Here is a 23,612-nt window from a genome sequence, read left to right as displayed (position 1 = left end):
GACAGAGTGACTTCACAGCACAGCTGTGCCATATAATGGTCTAATCAGGTGCGGACTGGACTGCACTGCGGAGTGATTTATTAATGTGATTAGGCCCGTGCTATGATGCTGGTTTGAAGCACGGCTAGAAAGCTATTTCAACCAATCAGATTGCTTGGTCGGAACTACCTGTTGTATAATATATAGTATTTGTTAAAACAAATAGCCTACAAGCTCACAATGTGTCGCATTGCGGCGTGTTGTGCAATTACTTGTTTTTGACCTTGTTGAAATCTTGCCCCTGACTAATCCATATGACTAAAACGAATGAAACTAAAGCTAAGCCTTTTCACAAAATGAAAACGGAACTAAACTAGTAAACCTGCTTTAAAAACAAATTCAAACTAAACTGAAACCGAAAACGAATGAGGAATGCAAAACTATGATAACCTTGGCACGCACGCACGCAGTCGCACACACGCACACACACACACACACACACACACACACACACACACACACACACACACACACACACACACACACACACACACACACACACACACACACACACACACAAGCACACACACACACACACACACACACACACACACACACACACACGCACACACACACACAAGCGTATGGACCTCCGGCCAGGTGAACAAAGGTTCATTCAGTTGCCTTCCCACGAGAGACAGCAGGCTAATTACTGGCACCTGTGTCACGCCTACCACCCCAAGGCAAGAAAACTCTGACTCGTAAAAAAGATAACATCTGAGACACACAGACTCAAAGGAGTTCTCACAACATATACAGACCAAAGATGTATGTTTGATGTACCTTGACCTGTCAATGTCGTTATTAGCCCTCATCTACAGAACCCAATAGTGTACCTTGATGTTTGTTGTCGTTTTTTGAGCACCAGCACGGCGTTGAAAGAGAAAATAACAACTACAGGGCTGGAGTTGAGTCACAATACCAGCTGGCAGACGTCTTCACAGACGTCTTCAACCTCTCCCTTGTTCCTGTCTGTCCCTGCATGTTTCAAAAGGTCCCACCATTGTTCCTGTACCTAAGAAAACACGAGCTCTCTCCCTGAATGACTACCACATACTGTATACCAGTCATCATGAAGCGCTTTGAGCGGATAGACAAAGCTTATATCTCCTCACTACCCAACACATTAGACTCCCTGCATTTTGCAGACAAACAACCTCACACTCACCCCAGTGGTGGTGGAAGTACTCAGATATTTCACGTAAGTAAAAGTAGCAATACCACGATATTAACTACTCTGTCTCACGTAAAAGGCCTGTGTTCAAAATGTTACTTGAGTAAAAGCACAAAAGTATTGGCATAAAAATATACTTAAAGTACCAAAAGTAAAAGTACTTAAATGTTTGAAAATAGCAGATCTGCAAGCTCACAACGCGTCGCATCGCGACGCGTTGTGAGCTTGCAGATCGGCTATTTTCAAATAGCCTATGTATAGAATAGGGCTTAAGTGGTCAATGTATGTTTTATAATAAAACATACATAAATAAAAATGTATATCTGCGAAGTAACTAGTAACTTAAGTTTTCAAATAATTGTGCAGGGCCTTTACCCACCGGGAGCGCGAAGAATAAACGATTCCGAAAATGTCTGCAAATGTTTTTTGCATCAAACCAGTGTTGATTTTGACAGCAAATTTAGATTTAGTTTTAGTCCTAGTCTTTTGAATAAAATTCCATCTTAGTTTTAGTCATATTTTAGTCATCTGAAATGTTTTAGTCTTAGTCTAGTTTTAGTCTAAATATCATAAGATTTGAGTAGACTAAATCTACAGTTGATTTAGTCGACTGAAATGTATTGTGGCGGTGCCTTGATGGCGTCGTAATGGCTGATTTTACACTTGGTTGCATGCTGAAAATAGCCGATCTACAAGCTCACAACGCGACGCGTTGTGAGCTTGTAGATCGGCTATTTTCAGAGCGCAAAACCCGAGCGCCACCAAAAATGAAATGACTTGCCTTTTAGTTCTACTGGATCTCTTCTCCACTCGTCCCCTAACATTTTAGTCTAGTTTTTAGTTGTTGATGAAATTGTCAATATATTTAATCTTAGTTTTAGTCATCACAGCTTAGTTTTTCATTTAGTTTTTATTTCGTTTTCGTCAGTGAAAAAGGGTAGTCGACGAACATTTTTTTGTCATAGTTTTAGTCAACGAAATCAACCCTGCATCAAACCTACAACAATCATAATAGCTGATGCCTCATTTGCGGTAAAAAGTCGACCTCGTTCGGCAATAAAATGGAAAATGGTGCTGGAGCATCTGGGCCCAATGTAGCAGGCTCAGGGACAGTTTCCATCCCCAGGCATTAGACTCATTTTTTATTTTAGTCCACACTGTTGTGGAGGCTCTGCCTGCCCTGCGATGTTAACATAGCGGTATTGTGAAGTACATGTGACAATAGAAACGTTGAACCTATTACTGAGTTTGGACTTCTGAACAACAGAAGTTACAGGGGGAAGCAGACGAGAGACAGGGAGAAGATGATTTTGTTGAATTTCCTTTATACTGTTAAAGGAAGTCTTCACACATTTGCAACCCGTCTTCATATAATTGGTCCTCACTAATGCTCATGCTAATACGGTAACATTTTTGTCTACTCAGTCTGTGTCTCAGAGGAGGGCTGTGGACGGTTCAGAAACGCGCCTACCAGTGACATCATCGATGGGGAATCCAAGCTAATAGAAACGGCAGGTTTCCTATTCCTGGATAGTTAGCATGCTATAATGGAATCATTGTTCTTGCGTTGATAAACATCTAAATAATCAGGGGTGCACATAACTTTTTAGGTCTGGTCCGATTTTTTTTCTCACGCTGTTAGATAAAGCCCTGGTGGGTGCCCTGTGCTGCTGCGCTGATTTTATCCGCCAGATTGGGACGTTCACGGCATATTTGGCAACATTACGGTGCGTTCATCATCGGTGACGAGTGCCTCTAACAGCCGCTGCTGGCTGCGTGCATGCAGCGAGGCAATGCGAGGCGATGCGAGGCGACGCGAGTCATATCTCTACCCCTGTGCCTAATGGCTGTACATGGGGCCGACGGGTGCTTGTGATTGTGATAGTGATTGTGTGAGTGTGGCTTCAGGAAGTAAATTCCTAGCCTCGATCTCCAGGCTTTTATTTTTTAGTTTTGCTAAAAAATAAAAGCTTGGAAATTCCTGTCCCAGCTGTTGGTGCGCAAAAGCGCCTCGCGTCGCCTGATGTGGTGCGCATTTTTTATTTTGGGTGCGCATGCGCACCTGCGCACCAGTTATGTGCACCCCTGTAAATAATGTTTTTATATCAATATAAATGTTGCTTGAAAAAAAAAAAGAAGAATGAACTGCCTAATGACGGTAGGCGGGTTTCTGAAGTGTCCACAGTCCTCCTATGAGACATTTTACCATTTTATCATGAGCAGTAGTGAGGACTAATTATATATAAGATAGGTTGAAAATGGGTGAAGCCGTCCTTTGAAAGGAAAAAAAAAAGTCTTAATATTGCATTTATCGCATTGTGTATTAAAATATATTGATGTTAATGCAGAATTTGCTCCACACACTTGCAGTGCTTCTTACCTGAGATCAGAGCCGTTGCTGTGCACTTTGCTGGTCTGATTGTCCTGCGTGGCATAATAATGATAAGAAAAGATTATGAGCCAATAATACAAAATGAAAATATGTGCCTACATCTTCAACAACATCTGAGTGCCTGAGCCAATGCCTATACATGGATTAAAGCAAAATACAATCTCAAGACTGAAAAAAACTGTTTGTTAGGCCAAGTCCTAATAGCCTATACGATTTGTGAAACAGTGTGAGAGGAGCCCCACACATTTAAGTTGCAGATCTACAAGCTCATAGCGTGGCACTCGGTGCCACGCTATGAGCTTGTAGATCTGCTATTTTTGAATAGCCAAAGCTCCCGGTCTTAATGGATTAAGAAAGTCCAGATTGATGCTAAAGTCGGCAATGCCAGCACTGACAAAAAAGGATAGTAATTTTGTATTTTATAACAAAATGCCAGAGGGTTAACCTTTGCTTTCATGAAATATCTGACATCATTAGGATTTTCGGGGAAGATTGAACATGCATGCTATTGCTAGTTTGACCACTTCAAACACTCTTTAATCTTACAATAACGAATAACCAAAAATAGGCTATCTACAAGCATGCAACATGTCGCAGCTTAACGTGTTGCGAGCTTGTAGATACTAGGTCTCCATAAAACACTTTAAATGTCTTTTCAAACCAACCTGGGGCTCGGTAGAAGCCGGCACCTTTCTACGACGGAGAACCGTACAGGTCAGACCTTCGTCCACTCCACTGGTGCTTATAGCTCCGCTGCTCAATAAAAAAGAAACACATCTGTTAGTATAGTTTTATGAACATGACACTGGACCTGGGCAATACAGGAAGGAAAATGCATTCTGAATCTGAATACATATTCAGGACACAGAGTAAATCCTGCATGACAATAAGAAAGCATAAAAGATGGGCAGTGACTAGTTCATATTGTTATGTCCTCAGGATCTGAACCAATACTAGAATAAAGACTTGGTCCATGTTTGCTATTGTTGTACAAATATGATTGGGATTTATTTCTGTCCAGTAGGGAGATAAAACATTTGATGGATTGATTGATTGATTGATTTTATTTGTTGATAAGAGAAAAAGCACAATGGCGCTTCCAAACACAAGATATTACAGAGGATAGAGACACACTATTTCCATTTTGTTGTTTTCCCTACACAGTAGCTCAGAGTAATTCAGTAATTCAATCGATGCCCGAGTTCTTCTGGTGCAATGGACAACATCTAGAAAAAACACATACGCAGTCTACTAATGTTTAGGTTTTGTTTCGACGACTATAGCTGACCATAAGTCACTGCATCGCAATTCATTTAGAGTCCTTTTTTAGAATCACATACTTAATGGAACATAATTGCTATCTGTGTAAATCATTTCAGCAGCTAAAGCGGCTCTCCCATGTACAAAAAGGGTGTTTTTTTTCTGTTAAGGTCCTTACACACCGGGGCGATTTTTTCGTGCGAATAATGCGTTTTTTTTAAAAACCTTATAAAGTCAATGGCTCCGTACATGGAGCGAAAAAGCGAAGCGAAAAAGCGTCTTTTAATTATTCGGAACGAGTCCGAATTTTGCGTATATTCGCTATATTCGCCGGTGTGTAACAACCTTAACTGTTGAACTATCGCTAAGTTACTGAAATGAATTTCAGCAACATTGTGTCCCTAGGAAGCCAAAATAATAAAAAAAAACTATAAAAAAATCATTTTGCTCTACATGTACTTTCAGAACTCATTGTATTTTAAGCTGATCTAAATCAGGGGTTCTCAAACTCTTCCATGTCAGGGACACATCCCTCTCCGCCAAATCTCTTCGCTGAAAATAAGCTGATCTGCAAGCTCACAAACACGTCGCAGACACGACGCGTTGCGAGCTTGTCGATCGGCTGCTTGCACCGAGTGTTTCGCCTGGTTAGCCAGTAATCCTCAACGTGCAGAATGATGATGAAGACTTCGGCCGGGAGGACATTTAACCCATTCCATCCGGGAACGCATCTGTGTCATTTTAAGATTTCTTTGGCTGTTCTTTGGCCAGTGCCGCGCTATGAGCTTGTAGATCTGCTATTTTTTGGGGGGGAAATCGTGAAAAGTAGTTTGAATATATATATATATATATTTTTTAAAGCGAATATTTGTAACTAAAATCTTTGCTTCTGGAGATTCTACAAATGTCTTCTAAATCCTAACAGTTTTTTTTTTTTAAACGTATGTTTCTATATCAGTGGTTCGCAAACCTTTTTCATGTCAAGGACCCCCAAAAATAATGTATTTGGCCGCCGACCCCCATCTCAAAATATGTTATTCCAGGGACCCCCCAGAAGCAAAGATTTGAGTAAATAAAAATGTCCGCTTTGAAAATATATATTACTCAAAGATTTGCGCACATTTTCACGATTTAAAAAAAAATTAGCAGATCTACAAGCTCGTAGCGCTATGAGCTTGTAGATCTGCTAATTTTTGAAATAGCCAAAGAAATCTAAAAATGACACAGACGCGTTCCCAGGATTGAATGGGTTAAGGCCATACTCGGGCAAACTGGGGAAGGGGTAGACGCGGGCCTCCCCTCCACTCCCACCCATTACAATAACACTGCCCCCCCTCCCCGTGGGGTATTATAGTACCGTGTTGTTTCTCAGTGATAACCGGGAATAGAACGAACCTTACCTCATAGCCTCTGTGTTTGCTCTGGCACGGAGGAGGGCCGCGTTCTCGGGACCGGGACTAGTGAGGTCAGAGTATTCTCCCAGGAGGAGGAGCCGGCTCTCTGGCTTGATGTTCGTCCCCCCCGCCGTGACCTCCCCTCCGGGCGACAAGGATCCTTCTTCTTCTTCCCAGGGCTCCTCCGCTGACTCGGGCGCTTCGCCGAGCTCCCGCCGCACACCTCCTGTGATCTGCTGCAGAGAGAGAGAGAGAGAGAGAGAGAGAGAGAGAGAGAGAGAGAGAGAGAGAGAGAGGTAGACGGAAGCATAGTTTTTTTTGCGATTTCTCCAACAGCTTGCCCTACTTACCCTGCAAAGCGACGCGTTTCGAGCTTGCAGAGCTGCTACTTTTTTAAATGATTATTATTTGAATCCTGCTGTTGTCGGGCAGAAACCTCTTATCTCCATATTCTAACTTTTTTAAATTTTGTAAATGGACGCCCCCACTTGATCATACCACAGCGTCACGCAAAAGCATCAAAAGTAGCAGATCTGCAAGCTCGAAACGCGGCGCGAAGCGACGCGTTTCGAGCTTGCAGATCTGCTACTTTTTCTATTCGAATTTGAGTCCTGGAAAGGAACTGCTTTGGACATACGAGGTTTCCACCCGACAGAGACGATAAGGAGAAAGGAGAATTGAAGGTGCGCATGGGAGAGGTTGGAGCTGTGAGTGAAGCCCTTCCCCTCATTTTTTTGTTTTTTTGGGTGGTTCTGAAATATGTAGCCATCTATAAGAGGTTCTGTGTGTCTGTCGGAGGGGTTAATTTCACAAACAAAACCGACTGATCAGCCCCAGATTTTATGTGCACACTAGGCCCTAGTGTGCACATAAAATCTGGGGCTGACCCTAGGGACTAGGGTACAGTAGAATCCTACGACATCTTTGTTGGGAACTCGTCAGAATATACCCGTTGTACCCGTCTGTCTGTCTGTCTGTCTGTCTGTCTGTCTGTCTGTCTGTCTGTCTGTGTACCTTTTATGCCCAAATATGAGATTAATGTATCTGTCTATGTCCCCCCTTTTCTTTTGTTCTTTATTTACCCAGGTAGTAGTTGAGCACAAGTACACACACACACACACACACACACACACACACACACACACACACACACACACACACACACACACACACACACACACACACACACACACACACACACACACACACACACACACACACACATTAAAACCCGGGAGCTGACCAGTACCACCGTACCGTAATGTTGGCCACTGAGCAGCTAGCTCCACTAAGCGCATAAAGTATCTATATAGGGTTCCGTGTCATCCATGTCCAACTATGGACGTTATATTGATGATATCAGGGACAGGTACTCCATTTATAGCGAATTGCGGATTTATCTTTATTTTTGGGAGATCTCCTGATCTGACTAAAGCAGTGGTTCTGAAAGCGTGGTCCAGGGACCCTCAGGGTTCCTTGAAGGGGTTCTAAATGAACCGGTTACAGGCCTGTAGCTCTGAGAGTGTACCCATGGAACCAAATGGACCCTTACGGGTCCATTTGGTTCCATGGGTACACTCTCAGAGCTACAGGGTGGTCTTTGAAATTAAACCACTGATCTAGAGAACGGACACAAAGTCCACCCACGAGGCCATTTTGGCAGGAAGTGAATGGCAGGCGAATGGGGCTGAAACCTTGCCCAATCATGTCACGAGTCATAGATACTGTATCGCACTGGCGTCTCATGAAGGCTTGTCTCATGAAGCCATGCCGTTACTGGACCCTGCCTGGTTTAAACGCATGATGCAATTATGCATGCATGATGTCATCATACATTCATATTTAATGCATAACACACATGTATGCGGGTGTACTTCAATGTAATTATATAACAGTTCTGTATGAGTACGTATTACATGCATGTCAGCACATTAAACACCTCCTGTCAATAAAACATTTGGTCACACACGAGAGAACCAACACCTGAATGTTATTAGTGGATAGTAAATCGTTTTTTTATGTATGTTTAATGTTTTTTTTTTATGTTTCTAATCTGCTGTAACACGAATTGCCCAGTTTGTGACAAATGGAACAATAGTTGGGAGCCAACGCGGAGTGGGCATGTTTGGTCAATGAGCTAGTTCATCAATTTATCACCTCGTTGTCTATGTACTACATGTTCTGGAATCAAATCAAACATTGTTATTCTTACCAGTGATAACTCAACATTCAGACATTCAAATGACATGATATTGACTTTGGGCCGGTACATCGCACCAGTGGTTCAGAAAGAGTGTGCCTGTGCCATGAGACAAGTCCAAGAGAGCCTTGGGATTGCGGACAAACCACACATTATTACTGCAATACACTAGCCTGGCTCCCTGAATCGCTAGCCACGCCCATTCAAAAAAAAATGGGCTAAAGGCTAGCAATATACAGCAATAAACAGTATACTACTATGTTTCTCTGTCAGGTGGAAACCGCATATGTCCAAAACTGTTACTTTTCACAAAAGTAGCAGATCTGCAAGCTCGAAACGTGTCGCTTCGCAAGGCGTTTCGAGCTTGCAGATCGGCTGCTTTTGCTATTTTTGTGTGACACTGCAGTATGATTAACCCATTAACACCTGAGGCCGATTCTACAAATGTCTTCTAAATCCTAGCAGTTTTCTGAAAAAACGTGTTTCTATATCAGTGCTGCTCAAACTTTTTCATGTCAAGGACCCCCAAAATGATATGTATTTGGCCGCCGACCCCCATCTCAAAATGTTTTGTCCCAGGGACCCCCCCAGAAGCAAAGAATAGAGTTAAAAATGTTCGCTTTAAACAATATATATTCAAAGATTTGCACACATTTTTCACGATTTCTCAAAAATAGCCAAAGTGTAAAATAATGCTTTTTTAGCTCAAATGAAAAAGTGACACAGATCCGTTCCAGGTCTAAATGGGTTAAGTAGGGTTAGAGTTATGAAAAAACAAAAAGTTAAAATATGGAGATAAGAGATTTCTGCCCGTCAGTGACGATATAAAAAGTGCACCAGTTCAGACTTTGACAAGGTCGAAAAACACAAACACGTACCGCACTCACCTGCCGCTGTGTTGATGAAACCGACGTATTCCTGAAGTCGCCCTCGCCCAGTTCCTCGCCCGTCTCGCACGCTTCCATCCGGCTGTATGGGTGCGTTTCGTGGAGATAGTCCATGTCCGGCAGCGTCTCTGAGGCAGGCGCCGGCTGGAGGGCCAGCACGCTGAAAACGGGCACGTGGCTCTCTGCTTCCCGGTCCGCCGGCGGCGGCTCCGCGAACATGGCCGCCTCGTTGTCGGGGTAGAACAGGTCCATGGGGTCCAGCTCGTCTAAGGGGGAGCCCCTGTCAGGGTTGGTTAAATAAAACGTGTCCACCACGTCGTCCCTGCCTCTGTCCGGTTTGTAATAATCCGTCGTTCTGTGGCCGGTCTGCGGTTCGACCGGCAGGGACGCGTCGCCGGCGTCGGTCGGCTCGCCGGTCGAAGCGGTGGCGTCCAGGGTGTCACCGCGGCTGTCGAGCAGATCGGTCGTGCGGTTCGTTGTCGTTTCCTGGTCGGAACGGAGACCGTGGCTTTCTACGCCCGGCAGTGGCACCCTAATGTCATCACCGATGTCACTTGCGTGGTCATTTCTACATTTTTCTACATCTATGGCTTCAGACACAAATGAATCTGTATTTGACGTGCCGTCGGGATTGTGTGGGTCCACGTCACTGACATGACCGTTTTCTATCTGCTGTGGGGCATTCTCTGCCATCAGACCTCCGTTGCGGCAGAGGGCGCACTTGATGGATTTGCTGTGAATTTGTTCACCGGAGTCATGGCTGATTTCACTAAGGCTTTCGGCGCTATTTACATCCATCTCATAGCCAGGACTCCCAGATGAACAAGTCAGTTCTAGGCCTTCACCCCCAGCCTGATCTTCTCTTTCAGGGCCACGCGTCCCGCGGTTGCCTTGATCGGGTGCATCACCGGCCATGGACCCGGTCCGAGGACCACTTAGGTGAGTGCTGCTTGGGTCCAGGTGTGATTTTGAAGCTCCGTCTTCACTGGCCGAGGGACATTCGGCAGCCAAAGGAGCTTCTGGAAGAGTGTCTTCTATAATTTCATCACTCTGGGCACCAGCGTCTATGATTTCATCACCTGTGTTTTCTTGAAGACACGGGTGCCCATTAAGCACGCCGTGACTCGTCTCATTTTCAGTTTCCACACTTTCTGTGGCATCTTCGTTCGTTTCCTTCAAAGCCGCCAACTCCTCCATTTCCACCTCTGGAACAGACTCTTTTCTCTGACATACAGCGTTCGTCTCAAACGACACTGAACTATTTCTCTCACCCGCACTCTTATTCTCAACATGCGACCGTCCTTCATTGTCCTTTGAACCTCCACTGAGCTCCGCCGTTTCTTTTGCACATTCGGATTCTCTGTCGGTGCTCTCCGCAACGCCGTCCTGCATCTTCGGTTCTTCACAAACATCCGAGGCCGGCGGTTTATCGCCAAAGCCTGCTTGCCCCGGGTTAGCTCCCTCAGGCTCCAGAGAGTGCCCGACCCCAGAATCGGGCTGCCGTGGCACTTCGGAGATGCCCAAAGAAGCCTGCTTCTCATCGGACATAGGATCTTTACGAAGTGGACTCGCGTCCACCTGTTCGGAGTCCATTTCTCCTCTATTCTCACATTCACTCGGATCAGGCACATCCTTAGACGCCCCGTCGCGGCCGAGGTCCTGGACGTGCTGATTTTCCATCTCGTCGTCTCTCTCGGAACACTCTTGGATTCTGTCCTGGGTGCTCTCCATTGAACTCAGCGAGTAGACGCCCTCGTCGATAAACAACTCGGGCAGCGACCTGTCCTGGGGTTTCCCCGTCGCCACCGGCCCCTCGCCGAGAGCGGCGGCGACGTCTTCGGGGGTGTCGGCGGCGGAGGGCGGCGCGCCGACCTCCCACGCCATGCCGCTGTCGCACAGCGAGCCGTCGCTCCGGCTCTCGGCGAACCTCTCGGGCGTCGCCGGCGCCCCCCCCAGCACCTCGCTCCCCAGCCAGGAGTCCGGCGAGCCGATCGCGGAGTCGACGACGGGCGACTCGGTCTCCGTCGAGGAGCCGACGGCCGACTCCACGTGCGAGGACCGAGGGGATTCGGAGCCGACGGCGGTAAAGACCCCCGACCGCCGGGCATCTGGGGGCTCCTCCGCGTAGGGCTGTCACGATTACAAATTTAAGTTGACAATTAATTATCACTCAAGTAATTGCGATTAACGATTTCATTGTGTTTCTGTCATTGAAAATGAATGGAACATTATGAATAAAAATGACATTTCTGTTTGGGTTTTAGCTTTCGGAAACAAAAGTTGCACAGGGCAGATATGACAAATAACACATATTTAATGACTTTATACTTTAAAACAGGGGTCTTCAACAGGGGGTCCTCAGAGCTACTACAGGGGGTCCGCCAAATCTTTGGGTGATAGGATTTTTTATTTTACCTTAACCACTTGAACCCTAGCATCCCTTTCATGAGAAGAACTTTAGCCAAAAATAGCCGATCTACAAGTAGATCGGCTATTTTTGGCAAAGAGGCTATAGTTGTAGAGGGAAAAAAGAGCAGACTAAGTAAAAAAAAAACTTTAATCTGAAACACAATTTCATACAATATAGAGTAGGGGGTCCCTGCTTCATCTCTCTCTCAGCTAGGGGGTCCTTGGCCTGAAAACGTTGAAGACCCGTGCTTTAAAATCATTAGAAAATCATCAATAGTGGAAATAGCCGATCTATAAGTTGAAAAAGCGTCGCATCGCGACGCGTTTTGAGCTTATAGATCTGCTATTTCCATTATTTCTGCCATTTTTTGAAAATATATGACATTTTTTAACATGGAATTGATTTTGACGATTACGCAAAAATAATTACGATAAGACGATCATGCAATAATTGTGACAGGCCTACCTCCGCGATCACACCGGCGGAGTCGCCACCTTCCCCCGGCGGCGCGGGGTCCACCAGCAGCGAGTCCTCACTGGCCCAGGCGCGGGTCCTGGCCGGCAGGGAGGCGGGAGACCGGCCGCCGCCTCCCCCCCTCCTCCTGTCCCCCCCCAACACGGAGATGAAGATCTTGGGCGGGGGCTGAGTAGCGCAGCAGTCCTTGTGGGGCGGCGGGTAGGGCCTCTCCTTCAGGCGGCTGCGGTGGACGTTCCTCCTCATCATGTCCGACTCGCTGTCGTGGGCGCTGAGGCGGCCCATGGACACGCTGCGTTCTATCACCTGGCTGGGCTCCTCGGCGGGCTGAGCGAGCAAGAGGGAGAGAGAGAGAGAGCGGGAGAGACAGAAAGGCGGCCGGAAAGACAGCCGCACACAAATAACAGCAATTAATAACAGTGCTTCTCAAACTTTTTCACGTCAAGGACCCCCAAATTGACACTTTTTAGCCCGCGGACCCCCGTTTCAAAAGATATGCCCATAAGAGAAGATTTTTTTACGGCTCTAGCAGTGATTCTCAACCATTTTAATTTCAAGGTTTGACATGCATTAGGGCTACGGACCCCCATTTAATGGCATTTCTATCACTTGGAGCGCAATTTATATTGTAAAATCTATGTCAATCTAACTCTGAGAGTGTACAAATGGAACCAAATGGACCCGTCTCAGAGTTACAGACCCATACGGGTCCATTTGTTGCCTAATCAATCATTTAGCTGGGGACCCCCTGGAACTCCCTCAAGGACCCCTGGGGGTCCCCGGACCCCACTTTGAGAACCAATGAATTAATACATGTTACAGTTAGTAACACTCGAGTAAACAACACTGGACATTTTTACTGTGAACTACCACTCTGCTAGCAAGCTAGCTAGCTAAACTTAGCTAGCTAACGTTAGCCTATTATTGAGTCGATTAGTTGGTGCTGACTGGTTTACACAGTACTAATGACTCTAAAGCACGATACACACTCTTTCCGACGTTCAAACTTCTCTTCGGAAAGGGAGGTGATACAACCAAAAAAATAAATGTCATTCCGAGCTTCGGAAAGGCGGTCTCAGAACTTTTTTTCCTCTGAACCCTGTGCACCTCCAGATGTTCTGGTTCGGAGAGTCTTTTTCTATGTGTTGGGCTTAATGAAGATGGACTTGGCATCACTGCATACCTAGCACCTTGTAAATATTAAAGGCCTTTAATCGTCCGAGAAGCTCCACTCCTTCTCCTTCTGTCTGCTTTATACAGTACGTTTCTTAAAAGGGATAGTTCACCTTTTTTTTTATTTATCGATTAGTCACCCCATGGCATGGAGACTTGAATTCATGGATATGTTTTTGTCGCATTCCAAAGCCAATAATTGATGACCAGCGGACCAATAGGCAGCGGTTCCGGTCGGAGACATAAAGGAGACTGTTTGTGTCTCCTACCGGAACCGCTGCCGGTCATCAAATTATTAGCTTAGGAATGCGACTGGAGATAAGATGATTCTGCCCGACAACAACGATATCCTACAGTGCAGGCACACACTCACCTCCTCTATGCCGGGGAAGTGTTCCAGGAACTGGGACACGTAGGTCATGATGGACTGCTCATCTGGGGGGTTGATCGTCACATCTAGCAGATTGAAAAGACAGAAAGAAGTCAACATCCCGTCAGAATTTGATATACAAAAGGTTACATAGGAGCTACTTATCCATCCTCGTAGAGTCATACATGACAAGTGCAGTGATTATGGTAGGATCTAATGCAGTGATTCTCAACCTTTTGAGTTTCAAGGAAGGAAACCAATCTACAAGCTCACATCGCGTCTGTGACGCGTTGTGAGCTTGTAGATCGGCTATTTTCAGCGAAGAGGTTTGGTGTAGAGGGAAAAAAGAGCAGACCAAGTACCGAGCCAAAGGTCAAGTTTACAAAGTATTGAAGGTTTAAGTGGTTACATGTCTGGAAACACACATATAACATGAATCCAATGTGTAGTTGGGGTTCATCTCTCTCTCAGTTAAAGGGGTCCTTGGCTTGAAAAAGGACCCCTGCGTTAAAGGGAACCCTTAAATGAGTAGTTCACCCAAAATATGGCTTATTTTCTATCGATTAACACACCCCATGAAGCATTGAATTCATGGAGATTTTTTTTTGTTTTTGTCGCATTCCTGAGCCAATCATTTGATGAACGGCGGGTCTCTCCGGTATAGGAGACTCAAAGGAGACTCTTTGAGTCTCCTACCGGATACATTAGCATCTTTCCGCCAGTCGTCAAATTATTGGCATAGGAATGCGACAAAAACCCCAAAAATCTCCATGAATTCAATGCTTCATGGGGTGTGTAATTGATAAAAAATAAGCCATTTTTTGGGTGAACTACTCCTTTAACCCATTTTGGGGCGGAAAACCCTATTTGTAACTATACCTTTCAGGACGTGAACCCCTTTTGGAGTTCTTGTTGCTATGTGCAGTATATAGCAACATAAATGTTTTGTCATTTTTGAATAAATATCTGAGGTTTTTCAGAAAACTCGGACCGTTAAGACTAAGAGGGAATGGTTAAGGAACCGGAATCGCTAAAATCCTAAACTATCCCAACCCGAATCAACCGGTGAGTTTCTATTCCTTTGTGGCTCGGTTCTCTTTCAAACAGACACGTGTCCCGCCGCGAAGAAAGAACATGTCTGCGCTTTGTTCTTCACACACTGCAGGCTGTTAGTATAATTAGACCTCATTATTACTGCAGGGACTGCTAGCTTGACAATGCTTTGAATAAAAAAATGCTAACAAAGCCGGCATGGATGAGAGTTTTAACCCTTTAAGACCGGGAAAGCATAATTTGTGTCATTTTAAGATTTATTTGGCTATTCAAATAGTCTTGGAATATATATATTTTTAGAGCGAATTTTTTTTTACTCAAATCTTTGCTTCTGGGGGGTCCCTGGAACAACATATTTTGAGATGGGGGTCTGCCAAATACATATCATCTTGGGGGTCCTTGACATGAAAAAAGTTTGAGGACCACTGATATTATAGCAACACAAATTATTTTGATTTTTTAGAAGACATTTGTAAAATCCCCAGAAGTAAATAATTGAGTTACAAATGTTCGCTTAAAAAGATTTGCACAATTTTTAAAAAAAATAGCAGATTTACAAGCTCATAGCGCGACACTCAGTGCCGCGCTATGAGCTTGTATATCTGCTATTTTTGAATAGCCAAAGAAGTCTAAAAATGACACAGATGCGTTCCCGGTCTTAATGGGTTAAGTCAGTGTCCATACGCTTTGTCTGTAAGTAACTGGGGGGGATGAAAAATAAGAAGACAATGAAAAGGTTGCCTTTTGAGAGATACATCGCTGGTGAAGTGGAATGATTCTCGCTTTGGGTGCGAGAGGTCCCAGGTTCGACATCCAGACGAGCCCCTTGCTCAAGAGAGAAGTAAGTTAAATGTAACTTCCACTCTTTCATTAGTCTTTGGGTGAGGCAAACACAGATGGAATGGCCCCAATGCCGAGAGACTCCCTGACATGTCAGGGTTTTGTGAACCACTTCAACCCCGACGTCCCTGTTTGCAAGAGGGTTTATTTGTCACTCACCCATACAGTGATTCACACACTCACTCTCATACTCAATACATTTAATTTGACTTATGTATTACTTTATTATTAGATTACTATTCCTATGCATTTGATTAATTATCTTGTGTTGTCCTTGCTTACTGTAAATCGCTCTGGATTAAGAGTGTCTGCTAAATGCCTAAATTGTAATCTTAATTAAAAATGAATTAGGGTGCACGATTAATTGGTCATCATATCGGTATCAGCAATATCGGTCGCCTTTTGTGACGATGAAGGCTGCGTATTCAATCAGTGTTTTCTGAAGAAGCGTTCATAAAGGCTAAAAATACATTGTTTGAATTGAACTTGAATATGAGCATCAGTAGCCCTGATAAATCAGCTAATAAGAATACACTGTTTATTAGAATTCTGCATCTGCGCCCAGCATCACAGTTACTGTATAACAGAAGCCCTACTGGAAAGTTGTGCTGTCTGCAATATCGGTATCAATATCGATTTGACCATGGAAATAATATGTAATTGGATACCGGTCAAACTTTCAATACTGTGCATCCATAATTCGGATCAGAATTTAGGTCTGTCAAAATTATTACATAATTGCCTAATCGCAATATTTGAAATAATCGCAATAATTTCTGCATAATCGTTTAAATATTTTTATATATTTTCAAACATTTTAAAAAATAGTGGAAAAAGGCGATCGCGTTGTTAGCTTGTAGATCTGCTATTTCCACTATTAACGTTTTTTTCTAAGTGTTACGTTATTCAAATATGTCAGAGTCATTTATGTGTGTATTTAGGTTATTTGTCATTTCTGCCCTTTGCAACTTCAAAGCATAAAAGCCAAACAGAAATGTAATTTTAATTCATACGTTCCAGTGTTCAACGCCAAAAGTACAATTAAATTGTTAATCGCAATTATTTGCGTGATAATGAACCCATTAAGACCTGAAGCCGATTCTACATGTCTCCTAAATCCCAACAGTATTCTGAAAAGCGTATGTTTCTGTATCAGTGGTGCTCAATCTTTTTTTCATGTCAAGGACCCACAAAATTATATATATTTGGCCGCGGACCCCCATCTCAAAATATTTTGTTCCAGGGACCCCCAGAAGCAAAGATTTGAGTTAAAAATGTTCGCTTTAAAAATATATATATTCAAAGATTTGCACACATTTTCACGATTTTTCAAAAATAGCAGATCTACAAGCTCATAGCGCGGCACTCGGTGCCGCGCTATGAGCTTGTATATCTGCTATTTTTGAATAGCCAAAGTATAAAATAACGCTTTAAATTAGCTCAAATCAAAAAATGACACAGATGCGTTCCAGGTCTTAATGGGTTCATCATTAAAATGGTCATAACCGTGACAGCCCTAAGAGATCGGACGGTCTGTTCCGTTTACCCTCTGGCTCCAGTAGCCGTGCGATGCCCAGGCTGTAGTGGGCCGTCCTGAAGGCGTCCTCCAGGTTCTCTCTGGGGGTCCTCAGCATGGACTTCCTCATGTCCACCAGGCTGGGGTCGATGGCCTTGATGACGGCCAGGAAGGCCAGGCCACTGGTCCAGCTCTTCCCAAAGTCCTTCACCGCCACACCGTACCTGGCAGAGAGGGACGCAAACAGTTAATTGAATTCTAATAGATTTAATCCTTTATGAAAGAAAAAAAAATCATAATGGATGGCAAAAAAATTAAACTAGCCGACCACCGGATGGAAATGCACCCAGTGGTGGAAAGTAACTAAGTACATTTACTCAAGTGCTGTACTTAAAGGACCACTTCACCACTTTTCAACAGATCTTCATATAATAGGTCCTCACTAATGCTCATGATAAAACGGTACAATGTTTTTCTACTCAGTTTGTGTCTCAGAGGAGGGCTGTAGACAGTTCAGAAACCTGTCTACCAGTGACATCATCGATGGGGAATCCAAGCTAATAGAAACTGCAGGCTTTGTATTCCTGGAAAGTTGCAATGCAATAATAGATCCCATGAGACACAGACCAAGTAGAAAAAAAATTGTATCATTTTATCATGAGAATTAGTGAGGACCTTTTATATGAAGATAGGTTGAAAAGTGGTGAAGTCGTCCTTTAAGTACATTTTTTTTGTATTTTTACTTTACTGGAGTATTTCCAGTTGTCTATACTTTTACTTCTACTCCACTACATCTCAGAGGCAAATGTATTTTTACTCCACTACAATTATTAGAAAACTTTAGTAACTAGTTACTTTGCAGATATAAATTATTACATTATAAGACATACATTAACCACTTTAGCCCTTTTTTATACCTAGGCTATTTGAAAATAGCAGATCTACAAGCTCACAACGCGTCACATCGCGACGCGTTGTGAGCTTCTACTATTTTCAAATATTTATTTGTAACTTTACGTACTTTGAGTACATTTTGATGCCAATACTTCTGTACTTTTACTCAAGTATTTTATTTTGGACTTTTACTTGTAACAGAGTACTTCTACATTGCAGTATTGATACTTTTACTTAAGTAAAACATTTGAGTACTTTTTCCACCACTGAATGCACCGCATGCAAATGTATAAAAATGATGTCTTCGGGGAGCATGAACATCATGGCCTGGTTTATACACTGCTCTGGAGAGCAGGTTTTGGGAGTCACTTTCTTGCCTTGGTGCACAACAACAGGTGTATCCTCCGTTACATTACTTTGGGGGGTTCTACAAAAAACAAAAGGACCCCCGCTCCCCCCCGCCTCCCTTCCCCCTCCCCAGAAGGGCTGCCTCAAATCACGTGCGCAGATCGGTTAAATGAATGTTTCATTCATTAAAATAACTTCCAGCTTGTAGCTTTAATACTTAAAGGAGTAGTTGTAAGGCAATAGGTTCTATTCACAGCAGCCATATTATGAAGACATTCACAGGTGTTACCAATGATACTAATGAAGGCTCTGTTCCATTCTGGTCAAACAGAGTCAGGGTGTTGGTATTGTGCATGTTGGCTCACTGGAAACACTCTGCTACACCAGTGGGTCTACAGTTGGGGTCCAGGGACCCTCATGAGCTTCCAAATGGCCCCTTACAGGTGTGTAACTCTGAGAGTGTACAAATGGAACCAAATGGACCCGTAAGGGTCCATTTGTACACTCTCAGAGTTATGGGGGTCGTGGAAACCACTGTGCTACACTAAATGGAACAGAGCCTTCATTAGTATCATTGGTAACACCTGTGAAGGAAGTGATAATATGGCTGCTGTGCATAGAGACTATTCCAATGGTTGTGATTCATTGGACTGATTCAATATGTGTCTGTGATAAACAGACGACTCAGCCTTGTGCTTTTGCATCTCAAATTCATATTCAAATTCCATTCAAATTCAGATTATTTTGAGTGGAGAATGACCTCAACGCAGCCACACAACCAACACAACCAGTCCGGCAAGCATTACTATTGAAAGTAACACTAGTCGACACTTTCCCATGTCTTTGGTCTAGTATTATCATCCTCCCCATGATGTCTGTCTCCTGCAGTGGTGTAAAGTAACTATGCACATTTACTCAAGTACTGTACTTAAGTACAATTTTGGGGTATTTTTTACTTTGCTGGAGCATGTCCAATTTTGAATACTTATACTTCCACTCCACTACATCTCAGAGGCAAATTTTGTACTTTTACTCCACTACAATTATTTGAAAACTTTAATTACTAGTTACTTGGCAGATATAAATCATTATATTATAAAACATACATTAACCACTTTAGCCCTATTTCATACCTAGGCTATTTGAAAATAGCCGATCTACAAGCTCACAACGCATCGCGACACGTTGTGAGCTTGTAGATCTGCTATTTTCAAACATTTTAGTACTTTTACTCAAGTAACATTTTTGAACACATGCTTTTTCCTTGTAACAGAGTATTTTTTATATTGTGGTATTGCTACTTTTACTTATATTATAAATATAAATATCTGAGTACTTCTTCCACCGCTTGTCCCATGCTATTATATAACCGTCTTAGAACTCAGAGGCCAGTCAGAATGTTCTGTTCTGTTAGCATTCAAAGCTAACAATGAAACTGACAGACGCCATAGAATCTCTTCTTGTTCAAACTCCAAATGTGAACTGAATAGGCAGTTCACACGGCGATGACAGGGTGTTCTTTTTTCCAAAAATGTCTCGTACACAACAGACGTTGCTACTGGGGTGCCTTCACTTATGAATGACATGCCTAAAGCTACAGTAGCAGAATCTTTTTTTATGTTCTTTTACTGTACGTTGCTTCTTAAAGGGATAGTTCACCCTTTTTTCCCCTATCGATTAGTCACTCCATGGAGACTTGAAGCCAATGATTTGATGACTATAGTGGACCGGAAGGCAGCGGTTCCGGTAGGAGACACAATGGAGACTCTTTGCGTCTCCTACCGGAACCGCTGCCGGTCATCAAATTATTGGCTTAGGAATGCGACAAAAACAAAAACAAAAAATCCACAAATTCAAGTCTCCATGGGGTGACTAATCGATAGAAAAAAAAAGTCATTTTGGGGGTGAACTATCCCTTTAATTCTTTAAAGTGATGTTGAATCCTTGGTTTATCCTTTGCTACCTGGAAGCAATATGAGTGAAAAACATTGTCAAAACAGTTTGAGAACCCACTCGGTCCACAATGGCCACTCACTTGCGCGTGCGTTTCTGCACCCACTGCAGCAGCTTCTTGATGGCCCTGCCGTCGGAGGCGGGCGCCCCGCGCCGCTCCTCGGACGGCGTGCTGCAGAGGGAGGCGTCCGAGTCGGAGCCGGTGGGGATGGACGACAGGCTGGAGGACGAGGGGTACTGGCTCCTGATGTTCCCCGTCAGCTCCTTGATCTGACGGAGAGAGAGAGAGAGAAGGAGCGGACGGGGAGTGAGAGAGAGAGAGAGGCGGGTTACTCTGCCAAACGGAAGCATACGCTATACGTAAAATAGCAGATATACAAGCTATTTGTATATCTGCTCATAGCGCGGCACCGAGTGCCGCGCTATGAGCTTGTAGATCTGCTATTTTCGAGGAAAAAAAAGAACAATCGTGAAAATGTGAGCAAATCTTTGTATATACATTTTTAGCGGTGCCAACCGCTCTACGTTTGACTCTGTCTGCGTGTCCGTTTGTCTGAGCACGGGATGTCCGTTTGTCTGAGCACGGGATGAGCACGGCAAAGAAGCAAACAGCTATAACTTCAGTTTGCAGCATGCCACCAAGTCCAAATTTGGTATGTGGACTTAGACCACCAATAGGCACGAGCATGAATTGATGACGTTATCAAAGAGGGGTCCAGGGACCCCCAGAGCCCGTATGAGCACTGGATGAGCACGGGATTTTAAACAGCTATAACTCCAGTTTGCAGCATGCCACCAAGTCCACATTTGGTATGTGGACTTAGACCACCAATAGGGACCAGCATGAATTGCTGAAGCCCCACCCCCTCTGTCTTCCCATTGGCTGGCCTTCAAACAGCCATAACTCAAGTTCGCAGCATGCTATGGAGTACAAATTTTGTAAATGGACTAAAGCCAGCAATAGGGACGAACTGTAATTACTTAAGCCCCGCCCCCTCTGTCTGCCCATTGGCTGGGCTTTAAACAGCCATCATTCCAGTTTGCAGCATGCTACCAAGTACAAATTTGCTAAGTGGACTCAGACCACCAATAGGGACGAACTGAAATGAGTTAAGGCCCGCCCCAAAGGCACCGCTTCCTTCACAGAGGGTGTGATTTTTACTCAAATCTTTGCTTCCGGGGGGTCCCTGGAACAAAATATTTTGAGATGGGGGGGGGGGGGGGGGGGGGTCTGTGGACAAATACATATCATTTTGGGGGTCCTTGTCATAAAAAAAAGTTTGAGCACCACTGATATAGGGCATAGCAGTGGCGGCCATTTTCTGGTTCCACTTCAAAATAGTCAATGCATTTTTTCCCATTGACATTTCCAAAAATATTTATATCAATTATTTTAAGCCTAGAATCAAGCCATCCAGGGTCCTGGTGAATCATGACCATAAAACGTTTGATTCTGTGAGAAAACTTTTTTGAAAACGGCAAAACAAAGGGTATTTATTAAAAAAAATAGTATATCATATATACAATTTTAAAAAATCACAGAAAAAAATGTTTTATGGTCATGATTCACCAGGACCCTGGATGGCTTCATTCTAGGCTTAAATGAATTGATATAAATATTTTTGGAAATGTCAATGGGAAAAATGCATTGACTATTTTGAAGTGGATTCAGAAAATGGCCGCCACTGCTATGCTATGCTATATAGAAACAGGAGTTTTTTTCCAAAAGAAAAACAGTTAGGATTTAGAAGACATCTGTAGATCCCCCAGAAGCAAAATGTCGTATTCAAAGACTTGCAAACATTTTCACGATTTAGAGAAAAATAAATAGCAGATCTACAAGCTCGTATGAGCTTGTAGATCTGATATTTTTGAATAGCTAAAGTACAAAATAATAGTTAAAGTGGTTACGCAGATGCGTTTCCGGTCTTAATGGGTTAACGATAGATGGACGGGCACTCGGGCAGAAAGTCACCTTCCCCCAACAACGCCTCCAAACATATCCACTGTAGGGGCGTCACAAACTGCATGTATAAATGTCTGTTTGGAACCCTATCTGCAAATAGCCAGGCCTACCTGTTGGCCTATAGTAGTTGTTTAACTATTGTAGCCTATTTTATTTATTTTTCTTGTGTAGCCTATCACGTTGCAATAGATATTTCTCAATAGACATAGGCCTATCGGCCTGTGCAATTTCCCCCATCTCTTTTGTACATAACAGTGTTTTGTATTTGTTGATGACATGTATTATTGCGTTAATATTTTATGCTATGTTGAGGAATTGAATACCACAATGGAATACCACAATGGAAACGAGTCCCCAGGACTTTTTTGTGTTATTGTTTAGCCTTAAAGGGATAGTTCACCCCCAAAAATATTTTGTATCTATCGATTAGTCAGTTTTGTTTTCAGTTTTTGTTCCTAAGCCAATAATTTGACCAGCGGACCGGTAGGAGACACAAAGAGTCTCCGAACCACTGCCGATCATCAAATTATTAGCTTAGGAATGCGACAAAAACAAAAAAAAAATGGGGTGACTAATCGATAGAAAAAAAGTCATTTTGGGGGTGAACTATTCCTTTAATGTCTTACTGTAACGGGTGCTGTTTACATTTCTGACTAATAAAGTATTCAATCAATCAAAAGAAATGGGAGCCAGCGAGAAGGAGCGAATTGAGAGAGGCAGGAGAGGAAAAAGAGAGAGGAATAGAAAGGAAGAGACGGCCAGAAGACAAATGGAGCCAAAATTGAGACGGAGAGCGTCATCCAAGGAAGACCCTACGTCTTGGAAGATCTAATAAGGCTAGGAAAGGCACAATTACTTGTTAAACAGGGACACTAACTCAACATTATCTCTATATCGTCTCTGTCCTGTGGAAACCTCAAATGCTACTTTTGATGCTGTTGTGTGATCAAGTAGGGCGTTAATTTGCCAAAAAAAAACACAAAAAGTTAGAATATGGAGATAGGAGGTTTCTGCCCGACAGCAACGATACAATATATATTATGTTTTAGGGCTAACATTCTGTGTGTCTCTGAAACTACTCCGAAGCTGTGCTGAAAAGTTTATCCCAGTGATGTCACTGCTGTAAAATCTGTGAAATTACAAGCCTTACAGGGTATCTAGTTGTATTCTATTTTTACTGTGAGTGCAGCACTTTGGTTCAACGCTGTTGTTTTTAAATGTGCTCTATAAATAAAGTGGATTGGATTGGATTGCATAACTGTGTGGTTG

At 43.4% G+C, this 23,612-nt stretch overlaps 1 protein-coding gene across 1 annotated transcript in view; it reads right to left on the bottom strand.

The window, feature by feature from the left end:
* clmna (calmin a) overlaps positions 1–23,612 on the bottom strand; it is a 76,144-nt gene that overhangs the window by 6,228 nt on the left and 46,304 nt on the right. Inside the window, exons 6-13 of the mRNA XM_084045240.1 lie at positions 20,460–20,647; positions 17,213–17,406; positions 13,777–13,859; positions 12,222–12,557; positions 9,347–11,476; positions 6,266–6,495; positions 4,271–4,358; positions 3,594–3,637 (exon numbers count right to left, since the gene is read on the bottom strand). Of these exons, the coding sequence (XP_083901366.1) occupies positions 3,594–3,637; positions 4,271–4,358; positions 6,266–6,495; positions 9,347–11,476; positions 12,222–12,557; positions 13,777–13,859; positions 17,213–17,406; positions 20,460–20,647 (3,293 nt within the window). The remainder of the gene's footprint in view (positions 1–3,593; positions 3,638–4,270; positions 4,359–6,265; positions 6,496–9,346; positions 11,477–12,221; positions 12,558–13,776; positions 13,860–17,212; positions 17,407–20,459; positions 20,648–23,612) is intronic.

Source organism: Gymnoscopelus microlampas (genome assembly GCF_963454915.1).
Source record: "Gymnoscopelus microlampas genome assembly, chromosome: 20".
Lineage (NCBI taxonomy): Eukaryota > Metazoa > Chordata > Actinopteri > Myctophiformes > Myctophidae > Gymnoscopelus > Gymnoscopelus microlampas.
The sequence above is the reverse complement of the archived record's forward strand: the minus strand, read 5'-3'. Positions and strand labels throughout refer to the sequence as shown.